Source organism: Gadus macrocephalus, chromosome 13 (assembly GCF_031168955.1).
Source record: "Gadus macrocephalus chromosome 13, ASM3116895v1".
Taxonomy (NCBI): Eukaryota; Metazoa; Chordata; class Actinopteri; order Gadiformes; family Gadidae; genus Gadus; species Gadus macrocephalus.
The window spans coordinates 2,739,014-2,759,013 of record NC_082394.1 but is presented as its reverse complement, the minus strand read 5'-3'; the positions used below and the strand labels follow the sequence as shown (position 1 = coordinate 2,759,013).

General features: G+C 46.6%; 1 protein-coding gene across 4 annotated transcripts; it reads right to left on the bottom strand.

Moving 5' to 3' along the window:
• Positions 1 to 4,632: 4,632 nt before the first annotated feature.
• On the bottom strand, positions 4,633 to 18,063 carry LOC132470379 (tubby-related protein 1-like). 4 transcript variants are annotated; one of them, XM_060068941.1, is made up of 15 exons: positions 17,993 to 18,063; positions 17,671 to 17,807; positions 16,666 to 16,711; positions 12,635 to 12,767; positions 11,250 to 11,384; positions 10,696 to 10,827; positions 10,219 to 10,338; positions 9,509 to 9,676; positions 8,978 to 9,060; positions 8,183 to 8,347; positions 7,741 to 7,853; positions 7,498 to 7,606; positions 6,923 to 7,021; positions 6,207 to 6,378; positions 4,633 to 5,740 (listed from the first exon to the last, which is right to left on the bottom strand). In XM_060068941.1, exons 2-15 carry the CDS (start codon positions 17,715 to 17,717, stop codon positions 5,607 to 5,609), a joined length of 1,656 nt encoding a protein of 551 aa, XP_059924924.1. In that variant the 5' UTR covers positions 17,718 to 17,807; positions 17,993 to 18,063; the 3' UTR covers positions 4,633 to 5,606. The 4 variants fall into 4 exon arrangements, with proteins under 4 accessions (XP_059924924.1, XP_059924923.1, XP_059924926.1 ...); XM_060068940.1 differs by having other exon boundaries at positions 11,250 to 11,387; positions 17,993 to 18,059; XM_060068943.1 differs by lacking the exons at positions 16,666 to 16,711; positions 17,671 to 17,807; positions 17,993 to 18,063 and adding an exon at positions 15,354 to 15,582.
• Positions 18,064 to 20,000: the final 1,937 nt, after the last annotated feature.

Here is a 20,000-nt window from a genome sequence, read left to right as displayed (position 1 = left end):
CTCTCTCTCTCTCTCTCTCTCTCTCTCCCCCTGCCTGCCCGCCCAGAAGAAGATGTGTGAGGGACATGGGAGCAGTCTTTAACAGTTGGTTGCCAGAGAAAGAGCAACTGAAACGTTTAACAACTTGGGGACAACTGACACAAAGGCCTCAGTGTTGCCAGGCCTCTGGCTGGCTCCTCCCACCGCCAGCCAGAACAGGAGGCCAGGAATCTTATCTGCTAAGAACCTCATGGCTGGGCCATATGTAAACATGTGCAGTGCATTAGCTGCTACACACAGAAGACAAATTGTATTGCAATGGGGTAAGGGGGGGGGGGGGGGGGTTGGTGAGGAGTCGGCGCAGTAATTGTTTGATTGGTGCCTGTCGTTGATTGGTGGGAGTGGTGCTGAGCTGAGAATCCCCCGCAAAACAGAGTTCAACGTTTAAAAAGTGCTGAGCACCGCAGAAGAGTGAGTTATGGTGTGAGCTCAGCGAGAACAAACTGTTGGCAATACTGCTCTCTTATTAGGGATGTTCCTCACATCTGTGTACTTCATCGGTCTGCCGGGGAGGGAGTTTGTGTCGGAGGGCGTCTGAGTCTCGGAGTGTTCGTTCTCAGAGGAGTACACGGTCAACACTCCCTGTTCACCACTTCTGCAAACACTGCTCGGAGAGACGGCCAACATCAGCACAAACGGACGGGAGCCAGCAGCCGTGGCTGGCCGGTGTTAGCCGCTTCTAGCCATGCTAGTTTTCGTTAGCCACTGTGAGCCACAACACAACTGGTTAAGCTCAGGTCCCAGTCGGCAAAGACAGACGTGCATCCAGAGAAGGCGCATCACGGTTTAACCCGAGGGGACCTCTGCATGCACGACACAGAGTGCACAGAGTGAGGCTAGAGAATGGGATAGAATAGAACGGAATAGAGTCAATAATAAACACCTCTATTCAGACTTTCTTCTCTATATCTTTTTTAGAAACAGATAAAGCTCCGAGACGGGTTCCTAGGGTTCACAGAATGTGTGCGAACTCTTCGACGCCCGACAGAGTTGTAAACATTTCAGAAGCCTTGTAACTCTTCTTTTTTGGGGGGGGTATAAAGACAGAGCAACACGGCAAAAAAACAAACAGCCGCCATTCGAATATTGCCGGCGTATAAAATGGTTAACATGTCTCGTGTCCCCCGGAGAATCAAAGGCTCTCGCCGAGTGCCACACAACAGTAAGGAGAGGAATCTTCTAGAACAGCAGAATCGTAATGGGCTCCAGATTTAGCCGTCAGCGTCCAACTCTATTACCGCGCCTCTTTGCTCGAACCGTCTATTGTCTGGTTTGACAGTCTGGGACTGTCTCTGGGTCTCCTGCGTCACGGTCTGAGTCGACCCATTGGTCGGTTAGCACTTGAAGAACACACATTATGGATACAGTAAGAGGGTGGCGGTGGTGGTGGTGGTGGTGGTGGTGGTGGACATGCTTCTTTTAACGTCCTCAATCTGAGGCGTCAAAAACAGAACAGAGATTTAACATAAAATGTGTGTTGATGTTCACCAACTTCGGAACTGTAATGGTGATTTTATTTTGAATATCTATCTATTCTACGCCGCAAGCAAACAGCGTCTGTTTCAACAAACTAAGTGCAAGAAAAATCTAATTTGGTCACATGAAGCAACTAAGAAGCACAATGGCAACAGGTTGGCTGTTACAGCTGCAAACGGGGGTAGGTTTGTAAAAACACAACTACATAGCTGATGACTTGCCGCAACCTGAAATACTGCATTCTGTTGTTCGACCAAACCTGTCGAATGGCAGTGACTGAGATAACCGTAGTTATTACAGCTCATGTGGCATTGGCATCGTTATACTGACGACAAAAGAGGAAGAAGTCAACCAATTAAGTCAGTGATCAGAAACTAAATAGCTACACCTGCCCAACCCAAGTGGCGGAGGTATGAGGTGTTTACTGGAGCTGACGATGCGCACTGCGGTCAGGTCAGGCAGGTGTTTCCCCGGGGGTCACGGTGATTTAATTGCGCATTACCAGGGTTTGGTACATCCATGCACTCCGAGACCTGACCTCAAAATCATGCTTAGCGAAACCATTCAACACTGATCCTGACCGATTTGAGGAGGAAGGAAGGAAATAAAGAAGAAGAAAAAAAAAAAAGGAACGACAGAGAGAAAAAAAAAAAAGCGAAATGAAAGAAAGAATAGATTTGACTGATGAAAGTGCTTGATTTGATAGTACCATTTATTCGATGTAGAAAAATTTAAATCAAACCTTTGGCACTAAAGATCGTGTTACAATAGTACCATTAGGCCCTGATAAGTCTGATTATCATTCAAATATGGCCTATAGGTATTTTAATTACTCTTTGGCCTACAAATAACAAATAGGCTTATACCTGACAAACAAGAAGTAAACGTGTCGTGTGCGCACAACAACATTAAATCACTGCTGTTTGAAAAATGTATTAGAATCACAACGCTTTGATTTATATGTGGGTTTATATTTTCATATTTATCCTCATCCTCATCGTCGTTTATTTAAACACTAAATATAATTTAATGTAATAATACATATGTAATTATAAAATCACATTTTGGCCAAAACATTCTGATTCAAATTTTCTTCACATGTATGAAGTTAAATTTAGTGTTTTCTGGTACCACAATAAGTGACACATTAGTTTGCCTTGATGCAGAAAGTATCTTACCTTATTTTAGGATGCAGTCGCTCAGTCCAGCGGTCAGGTTGTCGGTCCTATTCCTCCCAGTGATCTCTCTCAGTGTCCCTAGGAGATCTGTGCCTTTTCGATTCCTCTGTCGCACAACTCTCAGATCCAGGCATCCACTTCTCATCAACTGTTGGAGAGAAACAAGAGACATGTTGCATCCCCGGGAAAATATAGTGTCAACGCACACGTCAAACCAGTCAAATGAAGTCAACGAAATGGCTTTTACTCGTTTAAATTATTATTCTGTCAACTAGTCAGGAGTCCAGAAGGCAGAGAAAAGTCAAACAGGATCAGAGGCGATCAAAGTGAGAATCTTCCTCTTCCCTCCCAACGCGAAGGCAGCCCCGCGGAAAAATGCGAAAAATGACAATGATCCGAAAACTTCAGCGAGTCAAGCGGCATGAAAACCTCCAGCAAAGGGTCTAAACAAAGAGGAAAAAGTCCAAAAGAGGGGAACTCACCTTTATTCAGTGGCGTCTATTTATGTCAACACCAGAAAAAACAATATCAATGCTGATTTTGGGCGCCTGGAACGATTTCAGTAATATTTCTCCCGGTTTGACAGTATAAGTGGAATGTTAAGTATGACTTTGGTATGAAATCAACGCACTACTCTGGAAAACCAAGGGGAAAAAAAAGTTTTGAGGAGGAGCCATGGGTGCGCGTCAATCACCGAGCGGTGGGGGCGGTGGCTCCACCCGTGTCCCCACCCCCTCCACCACCCCGGTGGTAGTACTGTAACACCAGGAATAAACACGCAGCCCTGCTCCATTAGTTTAACTTTAACGCCAGCAAAGTACAAATCCTTCCAGCTTTAATACTGATACTGTCTTTGTGTTTAAATAAAATGAGTTGTTCAGCGTTTCTTGTTTTGTTTGCATGTACATTTAAATAACGCGCACACACTTTCAATACCCCTTTTATTATTGCGAAGAAATTAAATTATGTATTTCGTTGAATGTGTGGTGCATTCTTCTCTGTATTACTAATATCAAACAAAAAGCACCATACAGGACTACACTAGGAATAACAGCATAACATATGCTTTGGCTACTTATAAATGCTTTATATCTTCAAAGAAGGCTATTATCATTATTAATGGAGCGATTAAACATTCTAATTTGACGCGGTGCAGGAACATCCAAACATTTCCCAACAGCTCCTTCTATTGGTCACCCTTATGTTTGCAGCGTGCGCTACTTGCATTGCAACTTGTATTTGTAGTTTTAAACAGAAATGCATTCTGTGGTGCAGCACTGGGATTTGTCAAGGCTCTCAAAATCACAGACACAAAACGACTTTTTGCAACGGTTAAAACAGCCAACGAATAAGTTGTCGGCGTACAGTCGAAACGTGTGCATAATTACCCGCTTAGAGGCTAATAAGTAATCCTTTGCAGTCGTACAGTGCCTCGCACACAATGGCAGAGCGAGGGGGGTGGGGCTGGGGGTGGGGGGGTCACCTTTGAGCATCTGTCAGACGCCCTTCAAGCCTCATTTGATTTGCGAGTTTGGACAACTGCCTGGACAGGTTGAGGCAGAAACACACCTCAGACGTACCTTCCAGGGCCTGGGCTCAAACCGGTTCTTCTCCCTGCCGCCGCCATTCCTCCTCAGAGTTTAAGAGCTGCCACGGAGAGTGTGTGTCTGCTGCACACGTATCAAACCAGTGTTCTGTGTGTGTGTGTGTGTGTGTGTGTGTGTGTGTGTGTGTGTGTGTGTGTGTGTGTGTCGTCGCTGGCAGCCTCCCTTGTGTTGTGTTGTTGTTCTCACAGTATCCCACCGCAGCGTTGAACGGGGAGGTCCTCACGAAGGTATTGGAGGGCAGAGACGGACTATTACCGCGGTTTTAGCCGAGAGATAAGGGAGGTTTACTGAGATGGTTGAGACTGCGGTGTAGTCAGAAGACTAAATATGAGTTGTGGACAGCTGTTAGGAGTTTATTCATGCTACACGAACGGTTGGTCTTTATTTAGAGGGGCTAATGGGCCCCATTCATCACAGTGAGCTCATTAACAAGTGAATGAGGTGAAAGGGTGGAAAGTCATGGCTACACATTCATCATCATCAGACATCGCCGTCGGACAATAAACCGTACAAAACGCTCCTCGTAAGAAATGATGAAATACAAAAAGGTCAAAGGAACAGGTGAAGGGAAAGAAGAAGGGTTAGAGACACTTTAAGACTTGGTACTTTTGGACTGACTGCGTACAGGACATTCAGGCCTAAACTAATCTGTGTATGGTAGCACTCGTGGGTTTCTGAAACCTACACATAAACCATTACAGAACACGGAGAAAATGTGCTGCAAAGTTCAAACCTTTCCAGAGCCTTTATCCTAGTAAGACATTGCTAAATGAGCTACTTTGTAAGAGGACGGTTGTGTTTGTCTATGGTCCGGGCGATGGGTCTGGGGTTTTCCACGTCAGGCGCTAATTACAGATTGACAGCCTCTGCTGCCGTGCGGAATCAAAGAAACAACAGCAAACAATAGAAGCCATGACGACTGTTTTATGACTGCCTGTTTGATCCGTTCGTCTTTAATTAAGTAACCACATCTTGATCGACTACTTCTGTCTACTCCTGTCTACTTCTGCTTGAATGAGTCCCGCCCCCTTTGAGCACCATCACAGTGTTCCTACAGAGCAGCCTTTAAACTTCTCTGCGCTCTAAAAAAGGCAACGTCCACCGTGGAGCTCCGCTCGGAGGCCGAACCGTCCTCCACTCCTCCGCCCCTGACCCGCGGGCCCCCCCCGAGCCAGGCACCGTTGGAGCGGGGGAACAGCAGAGCGGTCTGAGCTCCTCCATCACCTCCACCCACAGCTTGCTGCCGGGGTCTGAAAAGCGTGTCTGTGCTGCGAGTGGGCAGGGGGCCCGAGCGAGGCCGGCCCTTCTATTCACAGGCGATCTTCCCGTCGAAGCTGGACAGGGCGATGGCGAAGGCCTGCACGGCGCACATGGGGTAGCTGAAGTCCAGCGTGAAGATGTCGTCGGCGATGCGGCCGAACTGCATCACGATGTATTCCACTGAGACACGCACACGTACGCACAGACACACGATGCACACACACACACACACACACACACACACACAATCACAGAGGAGGTTAGATCAGCTGCAGAGCACGCACAAATACACACACACACACACACACACACACACACACACACACACACACACACACACACACACACACACACACACACACACACACACACACACACACACACACACACACACACAGGCTGGTAGTCAGATAGACACACAGGGGAGGTTTAGGTTTACAGTACAGACAGACAGAAAGATAGACAGGTAGTTAGACAGACTGACGACAAACCGATAGCTTGTCAGATAGATAGGTTGGCAGGTAGAAAGGTAATAAGAGGGACAGACAGGCTGGCAGATAGGCTGGCGGACAGACAGAGACACACAAACAGACAGACTGACAGGCAGGCTGACAGAAAGGTCAAAAGACAGACAGACAGAACTCACGGTCCTTGCTGTGGACGACCTGGAAGTTCTTGATGGAGGCCTGGGTGACGCGGCCGTTGAAGTTGAGCACGTGGGAGGAGGACTCCTCGTTCCACACGGGGGTCTTGTTGTGCAGCTCGATCAGGTTCTCCATCCGCCGGTTCTGGTGGCGGATCAGCAGCCCGTCGTACTCCTGGGGGTCAGAGGGGTCACCCGGGTGTGTGGTCAGTCTGTCAGCCGGGAGGCACCACCGGCAGACCGACGACAGACTGCAGATCAGCCCTTACTCAGAAGTGAGACCTTCTGCAGGTCTGACTTGATATGAATTCTACATTTAAATAATTACAAATACTACAGTATATGTAAAAGAAGCAGATGAGATGATGTGTGCAAGTGATCTGACCACTCCAAAGTTCAGTGCTGTTATTTTGATCTATCTTCTTCTATATTTAATGATTAGTTATTTGATCATTATCAGTGCTCGTGATCAGTGATCATGTTGTTTAGTTTCTTGCACTCGGTATTACCCTTTGCATGGTTACTGCAGTTAGGCTTTGTGGCAGATAAACATGTATATTATTTCTATGTATATTCATATATGTACATGACTATGTTTTTAATAATTCCATAAACATTCCCAGACACTTCAAGCATAAGCTTAGGACACATCTCAACCACGGCGTGCGGGTCAGACAGTGACATCACTTCCTGTGGGTGACGGAGGAGGCGGGGCTTACGTTGCGTGGCCGGACGGCGACCCGCTCGCAGTTCTTGTCCATCCCGGGGATGATGATGGTCATGCGCCTGGGACCCTTCATCCCCAGCACGTTGGTCTCCTGGACACACGGGGGTCAGAGGTCACAGGGGTATGGTTTGGTTTGCTTTGGTTACGGGAGGGATTGATGTCAAGTCAAGGGTTAGGGTTGGGGTTGATGTGGATGATGGCTGGTTCCAGCAGTCCCAGAGTCCAATCTGTCTGACTCAAACCAGCCATCATCCACACACGCTCCACAGTTGATCGCTAAATAAATGGACTGCATTTATACGGCGCTTTTTTAACCAGTTGCCACTCAAGGCGATGTGCAATATGGCCTAACATTAACCCATTCACACACCGACAGTGGAGTCAACCACGCAAGACGACAGCAAGCTCGTCGGGAGCAGTCAGGGTGAGGTGTCTTGCTCAGGGACACCTCAACACTCAACTCGGAGGAGCTAGGGGATCGAACTAGCAACCTTCGGGTTATCAGCCAACCCGCTCGACCTCCTGAGCCACATGCCGCCAAATGGTTGGGTGTCTGTAAGGTCTTACGTAGATGATGCCGGCCATCTCTTGGCGTGCGTTGGACAGGTCTGGGAGAGCCCTCTCTGGGTTCAGTGCGTTGTCGAACACCGTGAACTTGGTCCCCATCAGATTAGACCTGGACAACAACATCACAACATAGTCAGTTGTAAACACGACATACAAAAGTAGGTTTCTGAACGCAGTTTGTTTGAATGCTGTCGTGGAAAAAATTATCATTGAGAATTCAAAGAAGAAGAATTTTATCGGTACCGCAATTTTCCGACAAAATTGTCCCCGCCTCTCGATAAGTCTGTGGCATCGATGGAGATTAGGTAGTTGGAGGTTCCACACTTCTTACGCTTTCTACCCGCCAACAGGAATACCTTTACGAGACAACGCAAAACACATAGTCTTAAGCATTCGTCATGAGCATTGGGAAACTACTTCACCAGTCACCAGTGGGTGAGAGGTTCTATTCCCATTGGAGAGTCAAATGCTAAGAATGTATGCGTCACGTTATCGACAGACTCTTTGCATAAACGCTTCCTATTTATTATACTACATCGCAATTATTTTATTAAATTGAGATTATGAATTTAAAGGTACAATATTCCACATTGAAACCGAGCGTTTAAAAAGTGCACTGCGTCTTTAAGACCTGAGATGTCCCTCTGCTGTGTGCCGTGTGAGGCCAGAGGAACTGATCCCGTACCTTCTTCTCGTTGTCCAGGTGGAGGTAGTAGGTGGGGTACATGCTCTTGTCCATCCCCCGCTGGTCCCGGGTGAGTCGGCACTTCACCGTCTGCCCCTGCGGAGCCGGCAGATTCACAAACTCCTCCAGGTCGTCGAACTCTATCTCCGGGGACGGAGCTCGCTCCTGGAGAAAGAGCGAAACACCATCATCATCATCATCATCACCATCATCATCATCATCATCATCATCATCAACATCATCATCATCATCATCATCATCATCATCATCGTCCTCCTCCTCATCATCATTACATCCTCGTCATTAGTATCGATAAGTTGTCAAAATCTCTCTCACAGGACGGAGATCTCTCCTGGACGAAGAGCATGTCATCATCCTCATGATAATCATCATCATCATCATCATTATCATCATCATCATCATCATCATCATCGATAGGTTGTCAAGGTGATGGATCTTGAAATTGTTCCAGTTCGATAACGCTAGACTCTGGCAACCTGGTCGTGCTTATCAAGAGTACCTGGTCAGTAAGTTAATGAACACACGGCCAGAGTAGAAGTGTGAAAGTGTCTTGAAATGATTTGTAGAAGAAAATAAGAAGGTATATGATGTGGTAAGCAACATCTTGTTGGACAGACTGTATACTTTTCTGAAAATGAGACAGAAACAGATACTTTTCAACCATGTTAAGGCGCTTGCTAGTTTTTCTGAGCAGGTGTCTCTGATTAAGGGTTAATTGGTGTCTCTAACTAAGAGCTGATTGGGGCCACATGATGCCCAGGGGTTTTTCCATACCTTCTTCTTCTTCCCTTTTCCCTTCTTCTTCTTGGACTTCTCTTCTTTCTCTGAGTCGGAATCATCGCTCTCTTCGGCTTTTCCTGAGATTTAGAGAAACAGCGACAGCTTCGTCAAAACGTCATCAATATCTCCAATTATTTAAATCAATTATTTTATTTTTATTTTACAATACTTAATTATTGAGTGTTGCTGGCTCTTTGTTGTTGGGGTTTTAGCAATTGCAACACGTTCGCAATTACCTTGTATTAGCATTATATGCTAGTTTAAGCTAGCGCTAATGGCTGACTCCCATTCAGTTTTGCAAACATAATTGATTCAGAGGAAATGAAGTAAGGAATTGAGAAGTCGATAAAATATCAAAGAGAGATCTCTGAGCCAACATATTTTATATTTTGCACATTTAAAAAACGAAAGATGAAGGCATGAATTGACATGTGCAGGCAAGATGCTTTTTGAAATTGAAAGGTGCTTAACAGTTAGGAAGTGCGATAATAAAATAAATTTATAAGACGTATAAAGGGAGGTTGCCTTTCTTCTTGGTCTTCTTGTCCTTGTCCTTGTCCTTGTCCTTGTCCTTGTCCTTGTCCTTGCTCTCGGCCGTCTGGAACAGTGATGCTGCTCCGGCACTGGTCTTCTTCTTAGACTTGCTGGCCTTGGTTGTTGTCTCCTCGCTGTCGTCGCTGTCTGACTGAGCAGCTGGGATTAATAGAAGGGGATTAATGCCCGTGATATATGTGGTAGTATACCGATACTTCCTATACTCGTGGTTCTTTTAAAAGATCGGAGGACCAGGGAACGGATGGCTTCATACTGACATGGCTTCAGACCGGACAGATAGGTTTGATTACTTTTAGCTTCATGGTTTAGATTTATTTATTCTTCCCAGATTTGAGAAGGTGTCATGGTGACTGTGATGCAATGTTATCAACATGTTTTATAAATGTGAGTGTACACACGCACACACAAACATACACACACACACACACACACACACACACACACACACACACACACACACACACACACACACACACACACACACACACACACAAACACACACACACACCCACACAGACACACACAACCACATACACAACCACACACACAACCATCCACACACACACACACACACACACACACACACACACACACACACACACACACACACACACACACACACACACACACACACACACACACACACACACACACACACACACACACACACACACACTCACCTTTCTTCTTGCTCTTGGCGTCCTTGTCTCCATTTATCTGGAACAAGGCGGCTGGCTCCTTCTTCTTATCTTTGTCTTTTGATTTAGACTTCTTATCTTTCCCCTCAGAGTCTTTCTCATCTAAGAGGGGCGGGCGAAATAAAAATGTAGTAGTAAAATGTAGAGTAATATACAACTCAACTTAAGATGAATAAAGAGCTAATAAAACAATTATAGCACTTCTCCATGGTCTTTTGACTACAGGGAATCCAGTGCTGGCACTACTTTAAACATTTCAACATTGCAGCTAGTATTTCAGCCGGTCTGGACTGATGGCTTAAATGGTCATACGTCCCAGTAGGTGTAGGGCTAAGCCAGTGTTTACACTAAATGTGATTGTGTAATCCTCTTCCCCGCGGTCAACCTTCCACACACACCCTGTTTGATCGTCTGAAGATTTACCTGGAGATATAAGACTAACGTTTGCGGCGTCCTTACCTTTGGATTTGGGTTTCTTCTCTTTGGTGGTGCTTGAGGGCGGCGAGCTGTCCTTCGTCGTCTTCTTCTTCGTCTTCTTCTTGGGCGTCTCCTCTTCCTCCTCCTCCTCCTCGTCATCCTCAGTGTCCGAACCTGTGGAGATGGGAAAAGGTGGTCGTTGTTGAGGGGAGTCTGTGTTCTGTGTTTGGCTAGTTTTGGGACGTTCCTTGTGGTATCCATGTCAAAGGGCTGATATTATGCCTCAAGGTGCGAGTGTGATCAGCTGTTAAAAGCTGTTTGAAAATCTGCCTTTTCTTGTGTTTTAGTGACATCACAAGTGGGAGTGTCCACCTAGATACGTTCTGGATGTATAAGCAACATATGCTACAGTCGACTGGTCTATCCATCATAAATCTAGGTGGACACTCCTACTGGGGAGATTTTAAAACGGCTTGTAATCACACTCACACCTGGTGACATGAAATCACCCCTTGAAGAAGACATGCTTCAGGATAGGGTGGGATGCACATTATTAATCCCAGTTGAGTGTAAATGCAGTGGTCATTGGAACGTACTCTTTTTCTTCTTCGGGACGCTCTTGGCTTTCTTCTTTGGCTCCTTGCTCTTCTCCGGGTCCTCCTTCTCCTTCTCCTTCTCCTTCTCCTTCTCCTTCTCCTTCTCCGGCTTCTTCTTCTTCACCTTCTTCTCATCTTCTGTCGTCCACAGCAACAGAACAATCCAACAGAACAAAATAACAGAGAGAGCGAAGTTCAGAACAGTTCCGTCGTCGGGATTATAGTTTATTTGATCCGGCCCGATTTGTATCCGTGTGTTGATTTCATTGTGTGTATTGTGTTGTAATTAATCGTATTTTATTGTATTCTCTTCGTCTTTTGTCTTTGAAGTGCCTTCAAATAGTGAGTGGTTTCCTTTATTGGTTTTCATTCCTGGAAGCTTTACATGCAGTGGTTTTATCCGTGCATTTCACTGCCCTGCAGAATCTGGTCTTAATCAGCGGTCTCTTCCTCATGTCTTGCGTTCCCTGCCTAATACCTTGTGTTGTTATTGATAAAACTCTGCATATAAAGGACACATATTATACTGCATATTAAGACTCAAGATTCACTTCAGAGATTAGCGTCCCCCCCCCTTAACCCCCCACCCCCCTCTTACCCACTTATTGTACGCTGTACGTCCTGGCACTTAAAAATAGTACTTAGCATTGTGTAGCATCTTATCCTAGCTACGTGGAATGGGTTAACCTAGCAATTGTTGGTGCTTTGCACTTGGATCTATGAACATCCTAACTGTACCTACAGCGATAGATTGTTTCTCTTCCTTCTGACAAAATGTACTTATTGTAAGTCACTTTGGATAAAAGCGCTTGCTAGATGCCCTGAATGTAAATGTTAAAGGGGACACATTATACCACTAGGTGTGAGTGTGATTGGGCAATACAAGCCGTTTTGAAAATGTGCAGCTTCTGACATCACAGGTGGGGGCGTGTCCACCTAGATGTGTGCTGGATAGATCAGTCTACCAGCCTACCCAGTGGACTGTCGTAAACGTTGCTCATCTATCCGTCACACATCTAGGTGGACACGCTCACCTGTGATGTCAGAAGGTGCACATTTTCAAAACGGCTTGTGAGAATGACTAATCACACTCACACCTTGTTGTGGTGACTAATGTTAATGTAAAGGAGGTAGTGGTGACTAATGTGAATGTAAAGGAGGTTGTGGTGACTAATGTGACTGTAAAGGAGGTTGTGGTGACTAATGTTAATGTAAAGGTGGTAGTGGTGACTAATGTGAATGTAAAGGTGGTAGTGGTGACTAATGTGAATGTAAAGGTGGTAGTGGTGACTAATGTGAATGTAAAGGAGGTTGTGGTGACTAATGTGAATGTAAAGGAGGTTGTGGTGACTAATGTTAACGTAAAGGCGGTAGTGGTGACTGACTCTGTGCGGCGAGTCCCTCGTCTCCAGACGCCTCCTCGCTCTTCTTGCTCTTGGTCTTCTTGGGTTTGGCCTCTGCCCCGTTGGACTCGGCCTCTGGCACGCCATTGGTCGCTTCCTTCTTCTTCTTTGGTTTCTGGACGGTTTCTGAGAAATAGCAGACAGACCGTGAGATTAACAGATTGACAGACAGACAGACAGATCTTGATTTGAGATTACTCGAGATAGAGAGATGGCTAGGCTTCACTGGAACGTAGACGAAGAGAGAGAGAGAGAGAGAGAGAGAGAGAGAGAGAGAGAGAGAGAGAGAGAGAGAGAGAGAGAGAGAGAGAGAGAGAGAGAGAGAGAGACCTTGAGTTGAGATAGTGAGAAAGATGGAGGGATAGATAGAGAAATACAGAGATACACAGACAGACAAACAAACTAACAGACTAACGAAGATAAGAGTTAAATTCACTCACCATTAAAAGTTCACGGTAAGCAAAGGATAGAAAATTATTGTTATTTAATAATGTGTCCAAAGCACTGTCTACTACTACTATTACAGGTTTAAATAATTTAACACAGTTTTAAAACTTTCACTATGCATAATAATTCAACTCTATTGAATAGAGCAGTTATTTTCATTAAAGACATTGAAACAATCTTATTCTTGAAAAGATTTTTTGTTTGAGTCGCTATTCCTGCAGTGTAGTAATATATATATATATATGTTTTTGCATTTAATTTTTTTTTAAATGTCATATGTATCTCAGGAAACGTATAAAGTTAAGTTTAGCTCTGATAAAAGTGTAGACTGTAGCCTAGCATGAGGTCATTAAGCTAATGCTACAATCTTAATTTTTAGAATTAACAGATCTGCTCATTCTATTTTCCTAGTATTCATCGTTTTGTCTTTTGTTTTATGGAACATTTGTACCAGCCCTCCTACTTTGCACATAAAACAGAGACCATAACATGTATAAGTATTAGTACGATTTGCATTAGTACTTGTATTTGTATTGGTAAAAGTACAGAGATAACATCTGACAGCTGTGCCAACTTTTGTCTCCAACATAAAACGTTACTCAGAATCAAATTACAATTACATTTCAATACCGTTAGATATTTCTCACACACAGTAACATCCAGCAAATGCAAGAAGTACACAAGTCTACAACTGCTATCACCTTGCTGAAGCTGTCCAAAGCCTGTGGTTCACGAAACCAAGAATATCAACTCACTTTATCGACTACTACCATTCAATACATCTTTCCCTGATGGTCCAGCAACGTGTTATTCTGTCTGCCTCAATGCTGTATCAAATAACATTTGTTATTTCTGTATTACAATCTCAGGGCCGCAGGATAAATGGTTGACGTTCCTGAGGACTTTACGTCTCTCTCTCTCTCTCTCTCTCTCTCTCTCTCTCTCTCTCTCTCTCTCTCTCTCTCTCTCTCTCTCTCTCTCTCTCTCTCTCTCTCTCTCTCTCTCTCTCTCTCTCTCTCTCTCTCTCTCTCTCTCTCTCTCTCTCTCTCTCTCTCTCGTAGGAGGTAAGGGTAAAGTATGGAAGCCATCTAGGAGCAGGCCGGTGCGACGAGGGGAATCTAAAGTGTTACACAGAGAAGAGATGGCCGGGCCCAATCCAATTAGAGGCTCATTCATGTTACACATCTATTTCTGTCCCCTACCTCAGACAATCCACACACACACACACACACACACACACACACACACACACACACACACACACACACACACACACACACACACACACACACACACACACACACACACACACACACACACACACACACACACTTAAAGCAATGTGAGCATGTTAAGCATGTTGTTGGTCGTGTTTTCAGCTTTGCTATCTTGGATGCATTAAAGATTGGAGAAAAAACAACAGCTTAGTGGATACTTACCCACCGCTTGGAACAACAACTTCTAAATAAGTTAGATTTTGGTCACAGATTGCATTCGTAAGAATTTTTTCTCTATCCAACGTGACTTACATTCAACATAATATTGACTGATCCATGATTGTGACTGAAATGGTTGCAGAGCTAGACATGGAGTCTCTGTGTCTCTGTATCACATCGCTACCGGAATAAACTCTGCATTGTTTGCCAACTCTTCAACCACACAGCTTTAGAACATAATTAAATGATTCAAATGAGTCATTGTTCCAAGGTTTTATGCCTCAGCGGGCCATCTCTTCCTGTTATTCACGCAAGGGGATGAATCCCAAACCCCATCACCACCACCACCACCACCCACCACCACCACCACCACCATCACCTGCCTCTAGACCTCCACCCCCGCCATCACCAGCCCCTCCACCTCCCCACCCCCCAACACCTTCACTACCACCACTTCCACCAACACCACAACCGTGACTAACCCCACCACCTCCACCACCTCCCCCGTCCACCGCCACTACCATGACGTCAACCAACACCAAAACCCCCCCCCCCCCCCCCCCCCGTAACCTCCACCTCCACCAAAGCCCGCATCGCCTCCACCAACAACACCACCATCACCAACCCCACTACCTCCAACTCCCCCAGCAACTGTCACTACCATCACCTCCACCACCACCACCACCACCACCACCACCAACCCCACCCACCACCTCCATCTCCCCGAATGGGGGGCTCCCCCAACCCACTGTCCCTACCACCACTTCCCCCAACACCAACACCAACCCCCCCCAGCCCCACCTCCTCCACCCTATTACCTTCTCAGCCGACATGGTCCTGGCCTCCTACTCCGGCCCGGGCTAAAATTTCTAACGTCCTTCTCTCCTCGCTTCCAAAAGGGGGGGGGGGGGAGGAAATAAAAAAGGAAAACAAACAAAGAGAGGCCGTAGCGGCGGTGGGGAGGTAATGAGAGAGTGAGCCAGGCTCCGCGCTCACTGGCTCTCCATCAGCAGAAAGTTGTTAATAGGATTTATGTGTGAAGCCATCTGCTCCGCCGGCCACGTCACTGAGCACCACCAACAAGCTTCTAAAGACCAGTGGGGGAGGAGGGGGGGGGGTGGGGGAGGAGGGGGGAGGAGGGGGGGGAGGGAGAGCACAACAAACTCAAAGCTCCTCCACGGCATTCAGACCGCCGTTCAGACCAGACGCCACGGAGATGGCACGGTTCACGGTCGAAGACGCGGCCGCCGCTTTTACGTCCAGGTCGTGTGCGCCCGCCGTTTGTCCCGTTTACCGCTTCGAGGAGTTTTGAGGGGAGGACGAGCGAGCGAGCGGGGCAGGCCTGGCAGTACTCGAGGTAGAGGAGCTGTAATTGCACACAGCTGGAGGTAGAGGAGCAAGGGGGGGGGGGGGGGGGGGGGGTGTGGAGGTGTTCACGTTAACACAGGCCGTTAACCCTGCGCTGACACGCTAGGCCTCGAACCCGGCCCCCCTAAGCCAGGGTTCAGCTCCCCAGCTCAGGTTTTAATGCACAGCATGTCCGACTCCCAGCTCTGAAGGATAGGGTGGTGTAGGGTGAGGGGGGTCCGACTCCCAGCTCTGAAGGATAGGGGGGTGTAGGGTGAGGGGGTCCGACTCCCAGCTCTGAAGGATAGGGGGGTGTAGGGTGAGGGGGTCCGACTCCCAGCTCTGAAGGATAGTGGGGTGTAGGGTGAGGGGGTCCGACTCCCAGCTCTGAAGGATAGGGGGGGTGTAGGGTGAGGGGGTCCGACTCCCAGCTCTGAAGGATAGGGGGGTGTAGGGTGAGGGGGGTCCGACTCCCAGCTCAAAGTTCCTGCTGTGATCCACAAAGTTCACAGCCTAATTATAGGTTTCCTTGAGCAAACGCCCTCAAACCTTAACCGTCTCCTTATTGATATATGTATAAATAAATATATATATAAATATATACCTTTACCTTCTCCTTATATGTATATATATTAATATATATATTATATATTTAAAATATATTTTGAGTAAAGTTGCTTTGGATCAAGTGTCAGACGACTAAATAAATAGCAGTTAAAGGTAGATGTGTCTTCCGAGTGAGTGAGGGTGTTTTGAGTGTTGAAAACGACGGCCACACTTCACCTTCTCTGGCCGGTCTGAGGAGGAGGAACCGGCCTCGTCCTGAAACCTGGCCCAGATAACAGAGAAGAGTATCGATGAGCAACACAGAGCATCTACTGCAGACCAGCTAGGCTATCTCCTGATTGTGGAGTTTACGTTTACATTCACATCGACATTTTGGGCATGCACCAGACGCTTTTATCCAAAGCGACTTACAATAAGTACATTTTGTCAAAAGTAAGAGAAACAACAATATATCGCTGTCGGTACAGTCAGGATGTTCATAGAAACAAGGCCAAGCAATAACAATGGCTAGGTTAACCCATTCCCTGTATACAACAAAGATAGCTAGGATAAGATGTAGTACTGTTTTTAAGTGCAAGAGTTCTTTTAGTTTTGGTTTCAGTCTGTAGTCCATGAAGTATAAGACCTTACTGCTGTATTGTGTATTCAAGGAGAGGCATAACCACTTCAAGGCCACGTTCCTAGCACCAGAGAGGGGGTGATCGTACCCCTGCTCAGCCCCCAGCTCCTAGGCCTCTCTGGGGGTGGGGAAGGCTAGCTATAGTAGCTCTGGCTCTCCAGTGAGGAGCCAGCCCTGATACTTATTGGTTGGCCACCTCTCTCTGCTCCTCGCAGCAGAGGAAACGGCGCGTTGTAAAGTATTAATAGACGCTGAGAGAACCGCGAGGCCGGGCGGGTGGGAAAGGAGGCGGCGTGGAGCATGTATCGTCTACAAGAAGCACGCTTAAGTACGGAGGAGATACCTGGTTAGTACATGAATGTGTGTGGAAAAGTAATTTGAATTGAAACTTCCTATTTTACCCCAATTGAACAAGTTTTACCTCGGATAATAAAATCAGTCTGATCTGTTATCTACATTTAATGAAGATTGTGAGGGTATTTATTGACCGAACAGGGACTTTTCACGCGGTTAATCCTGAATTAATCCCCCAGCGGGGACACTAGCAGCATGCTGGCTAAAGGTGCACGTCATGTTGTGGTCCGATAAACCCTCTGGTGTACCTGTTCTCTGTCCACACCTCCTCTAGGATGTCCCTCTGGAGCGGCATTGTGGAGGAGCTCAGAGGTTAGACGACACCTATCTTCATGAAGAGCTTCAGCTCTGAGGACTTGTTGAGGAATCAGAGGTTAGAGGAGACCTTTCTTCATGAAGAGCTTCAGCTCTGAGGACTTGTTGAGGTATCAGTGGTTAGAGGACACCTTTCTTCATGAAGAGGTTCAGCTGAGGACTTGTTGAGGTATCAGAGGTTAGAGGAGACCTTTCTTCATTGAAGAGCTTCAGCTCTGAGGAGGACTTGTTGAGGTATCAGTGGTTAGAGGAGACCTTTCTTCATGAAGAGGTTCAGCTCACAGGCGAACTGGTTAGAATGAGGACCTCAATGGTTAGAGGAGACCTATCTTCATGAAGAGGTTCAGCACAAAGGAGGGATTATTAGCAAGACGTGTGAACATATTGATTAAAACATAGAGCTATCATCGGCCCATATAACATATGACCGTCTAACCGCCATCTAGGAACATCTTGATGAAAGACTATTCAAATGAGGAACTCACATCCACACAAACCTCAATAGCATCAAGCAAGCCCAAACAGAAATTAATCAACATGTGTATGTGTCTGTGCAGCACATGTGTGTGTGCGTGCGTGCGTGCGTGCGTGCGTGCGTGCGTGCGTGTGCGTGTGTGTGAGTGTGTGTGTCTCACCAGGTTGACTGACCAGCGACGTCTGTCCGTCTCTCTGACGAGGGGGTTAAAGTGAAGCCCATCTCACCTCCTGTCTGACCGCAGACCACCCAGGTCATGTGACCGGGGCCGGGGGGTGTAAGAGGATTTCTAACTCAGCCCCAAGACCCCCACCCCATCTGCAACCCCCCCCCCCCCCACACACACACACACTGATTCAGATTACTTTAATCAGCTGACCCACCATCTGGGTTTCTTTTTCACCTTCTTACCAGAAAATAACAGTTTTTCGAATGGTACTTTGGCACTTCCTTTAGATACAAATATTTTACCCTATTTATTTATTCAAAATGTGTTTTTATACAAAACGAATCATGATTTACGGTGAATTGCTTTCGTGTCAGGGTATCGTGCTGAAGAGCGATGGTATTTTGGAGTTCAAACCCTGAACTGTTTGGCTTTGAGTCGACATCCCTTCGGTGTCAGGTGATGCATGCAATGCTTCCATTCAACCAGAAGGTGTCGCAATATCTCCAAATAAAATGCCAGTGCAGTACTCGTCGGTGCCACGAGGGAGCACAAGAAAAGCATTTATTTTTTAAGCGTAGAAACATTATTGTAACATATATGTTGAAGAAGTTCAGTAAGACAGTGTTTGGGGACTAAACTCTGGTTTTAAACGACATATTTTTGTTTCCATCTGTGTTACGTCTATTATGTTAATTATCGTTTTATTGAAACATGGATGTAGAGACGGTGAGAGAACGGGTCACACACACACACACACACACACACACACACACACACACACACACACACACACACACACACACACACACACACACACACACACACACACACACGCTTATAATGTGTTAACAGCAAACATTTGCAGCACATCCGACACGACACACACGTTTTCCCGTCTAACCGCGTTAATCCACCGCATGCACGGCACAGCATGGGCGGAACGGTTCCGACGGCATTTCTGCACACACACACACACACACACACACGACACACACGTGCAAACACGCGCGCGCACACGCACACTCCTGACAGCAGCAGCACGGCGGTTGGCGGGCGGCCCTGAGGGCGGCCACAGCGGCCCCGGCGGGTCCGAGGAGCGGCCCTGAGGATGGCCACAGTGGCCCCGGGGGGTCTGAGGAGTGGCCCTCAAGATCTCTTAAAGAGACAGTAACCGCATATCGGTGCCTCTGTTCTCGAATGGGCGTTCCGTTTTTCAAAACGACGATGATAAATGATCGTAGGCGAAGAGCAAACAGACAAGACAGGGCAGAAAATAGTCCAGTACACTGGCGGGAAGAGAGCAATTACTTCTCTGTAAACAGAAGTTTATATAGACTTGTGTTTATGTAACAGACGTCTGCATAAACACACATGCATGCATCAACGATATATAGGCGGAGAGGGACCGCGGTGCAAAGAACAGTCATGCAGACATCAGTGCATGTTCAAATAAATTACACGGAGCATTCAAAAGGGGAAGCAATTCGTTGTGAATGGCGATGTGGTGGACGAATGCGTAAAGATAAGTTTTTGGGTCACCCATGGTGGTGGTTTAGTGCTGAAGCAGCACACCGCTGAGGACATGAACTCTCTGGCACCGGGAGGGAGGGCGGGTGAAT

Bases quoted from the DNA above. Each gene is read 5' to 3' on its own strand.
- LOC132470379 (XM_060068940.1), bottom strand. From the start codon at position 17,717: ATGCCGCTCCAGAGGGACATCCTAGAGGAGGTGTGGACAGAGAACAG. The intron at 10,828-11,249 runs GTACGTTCCAAT...CCATCTCCACAG, and splicing joins CGTCCCGAAGAAGAAAAAGA to GTTCGGACACTGAGGATGAC. The intron at 9,677-10,218 runs GTGAGTGTGTGT...TATTAATCCCAG, and splicing joins CGCCAAGAGCAAGAAGAAAG to CTGCTCAGTCAGACAGCGAC.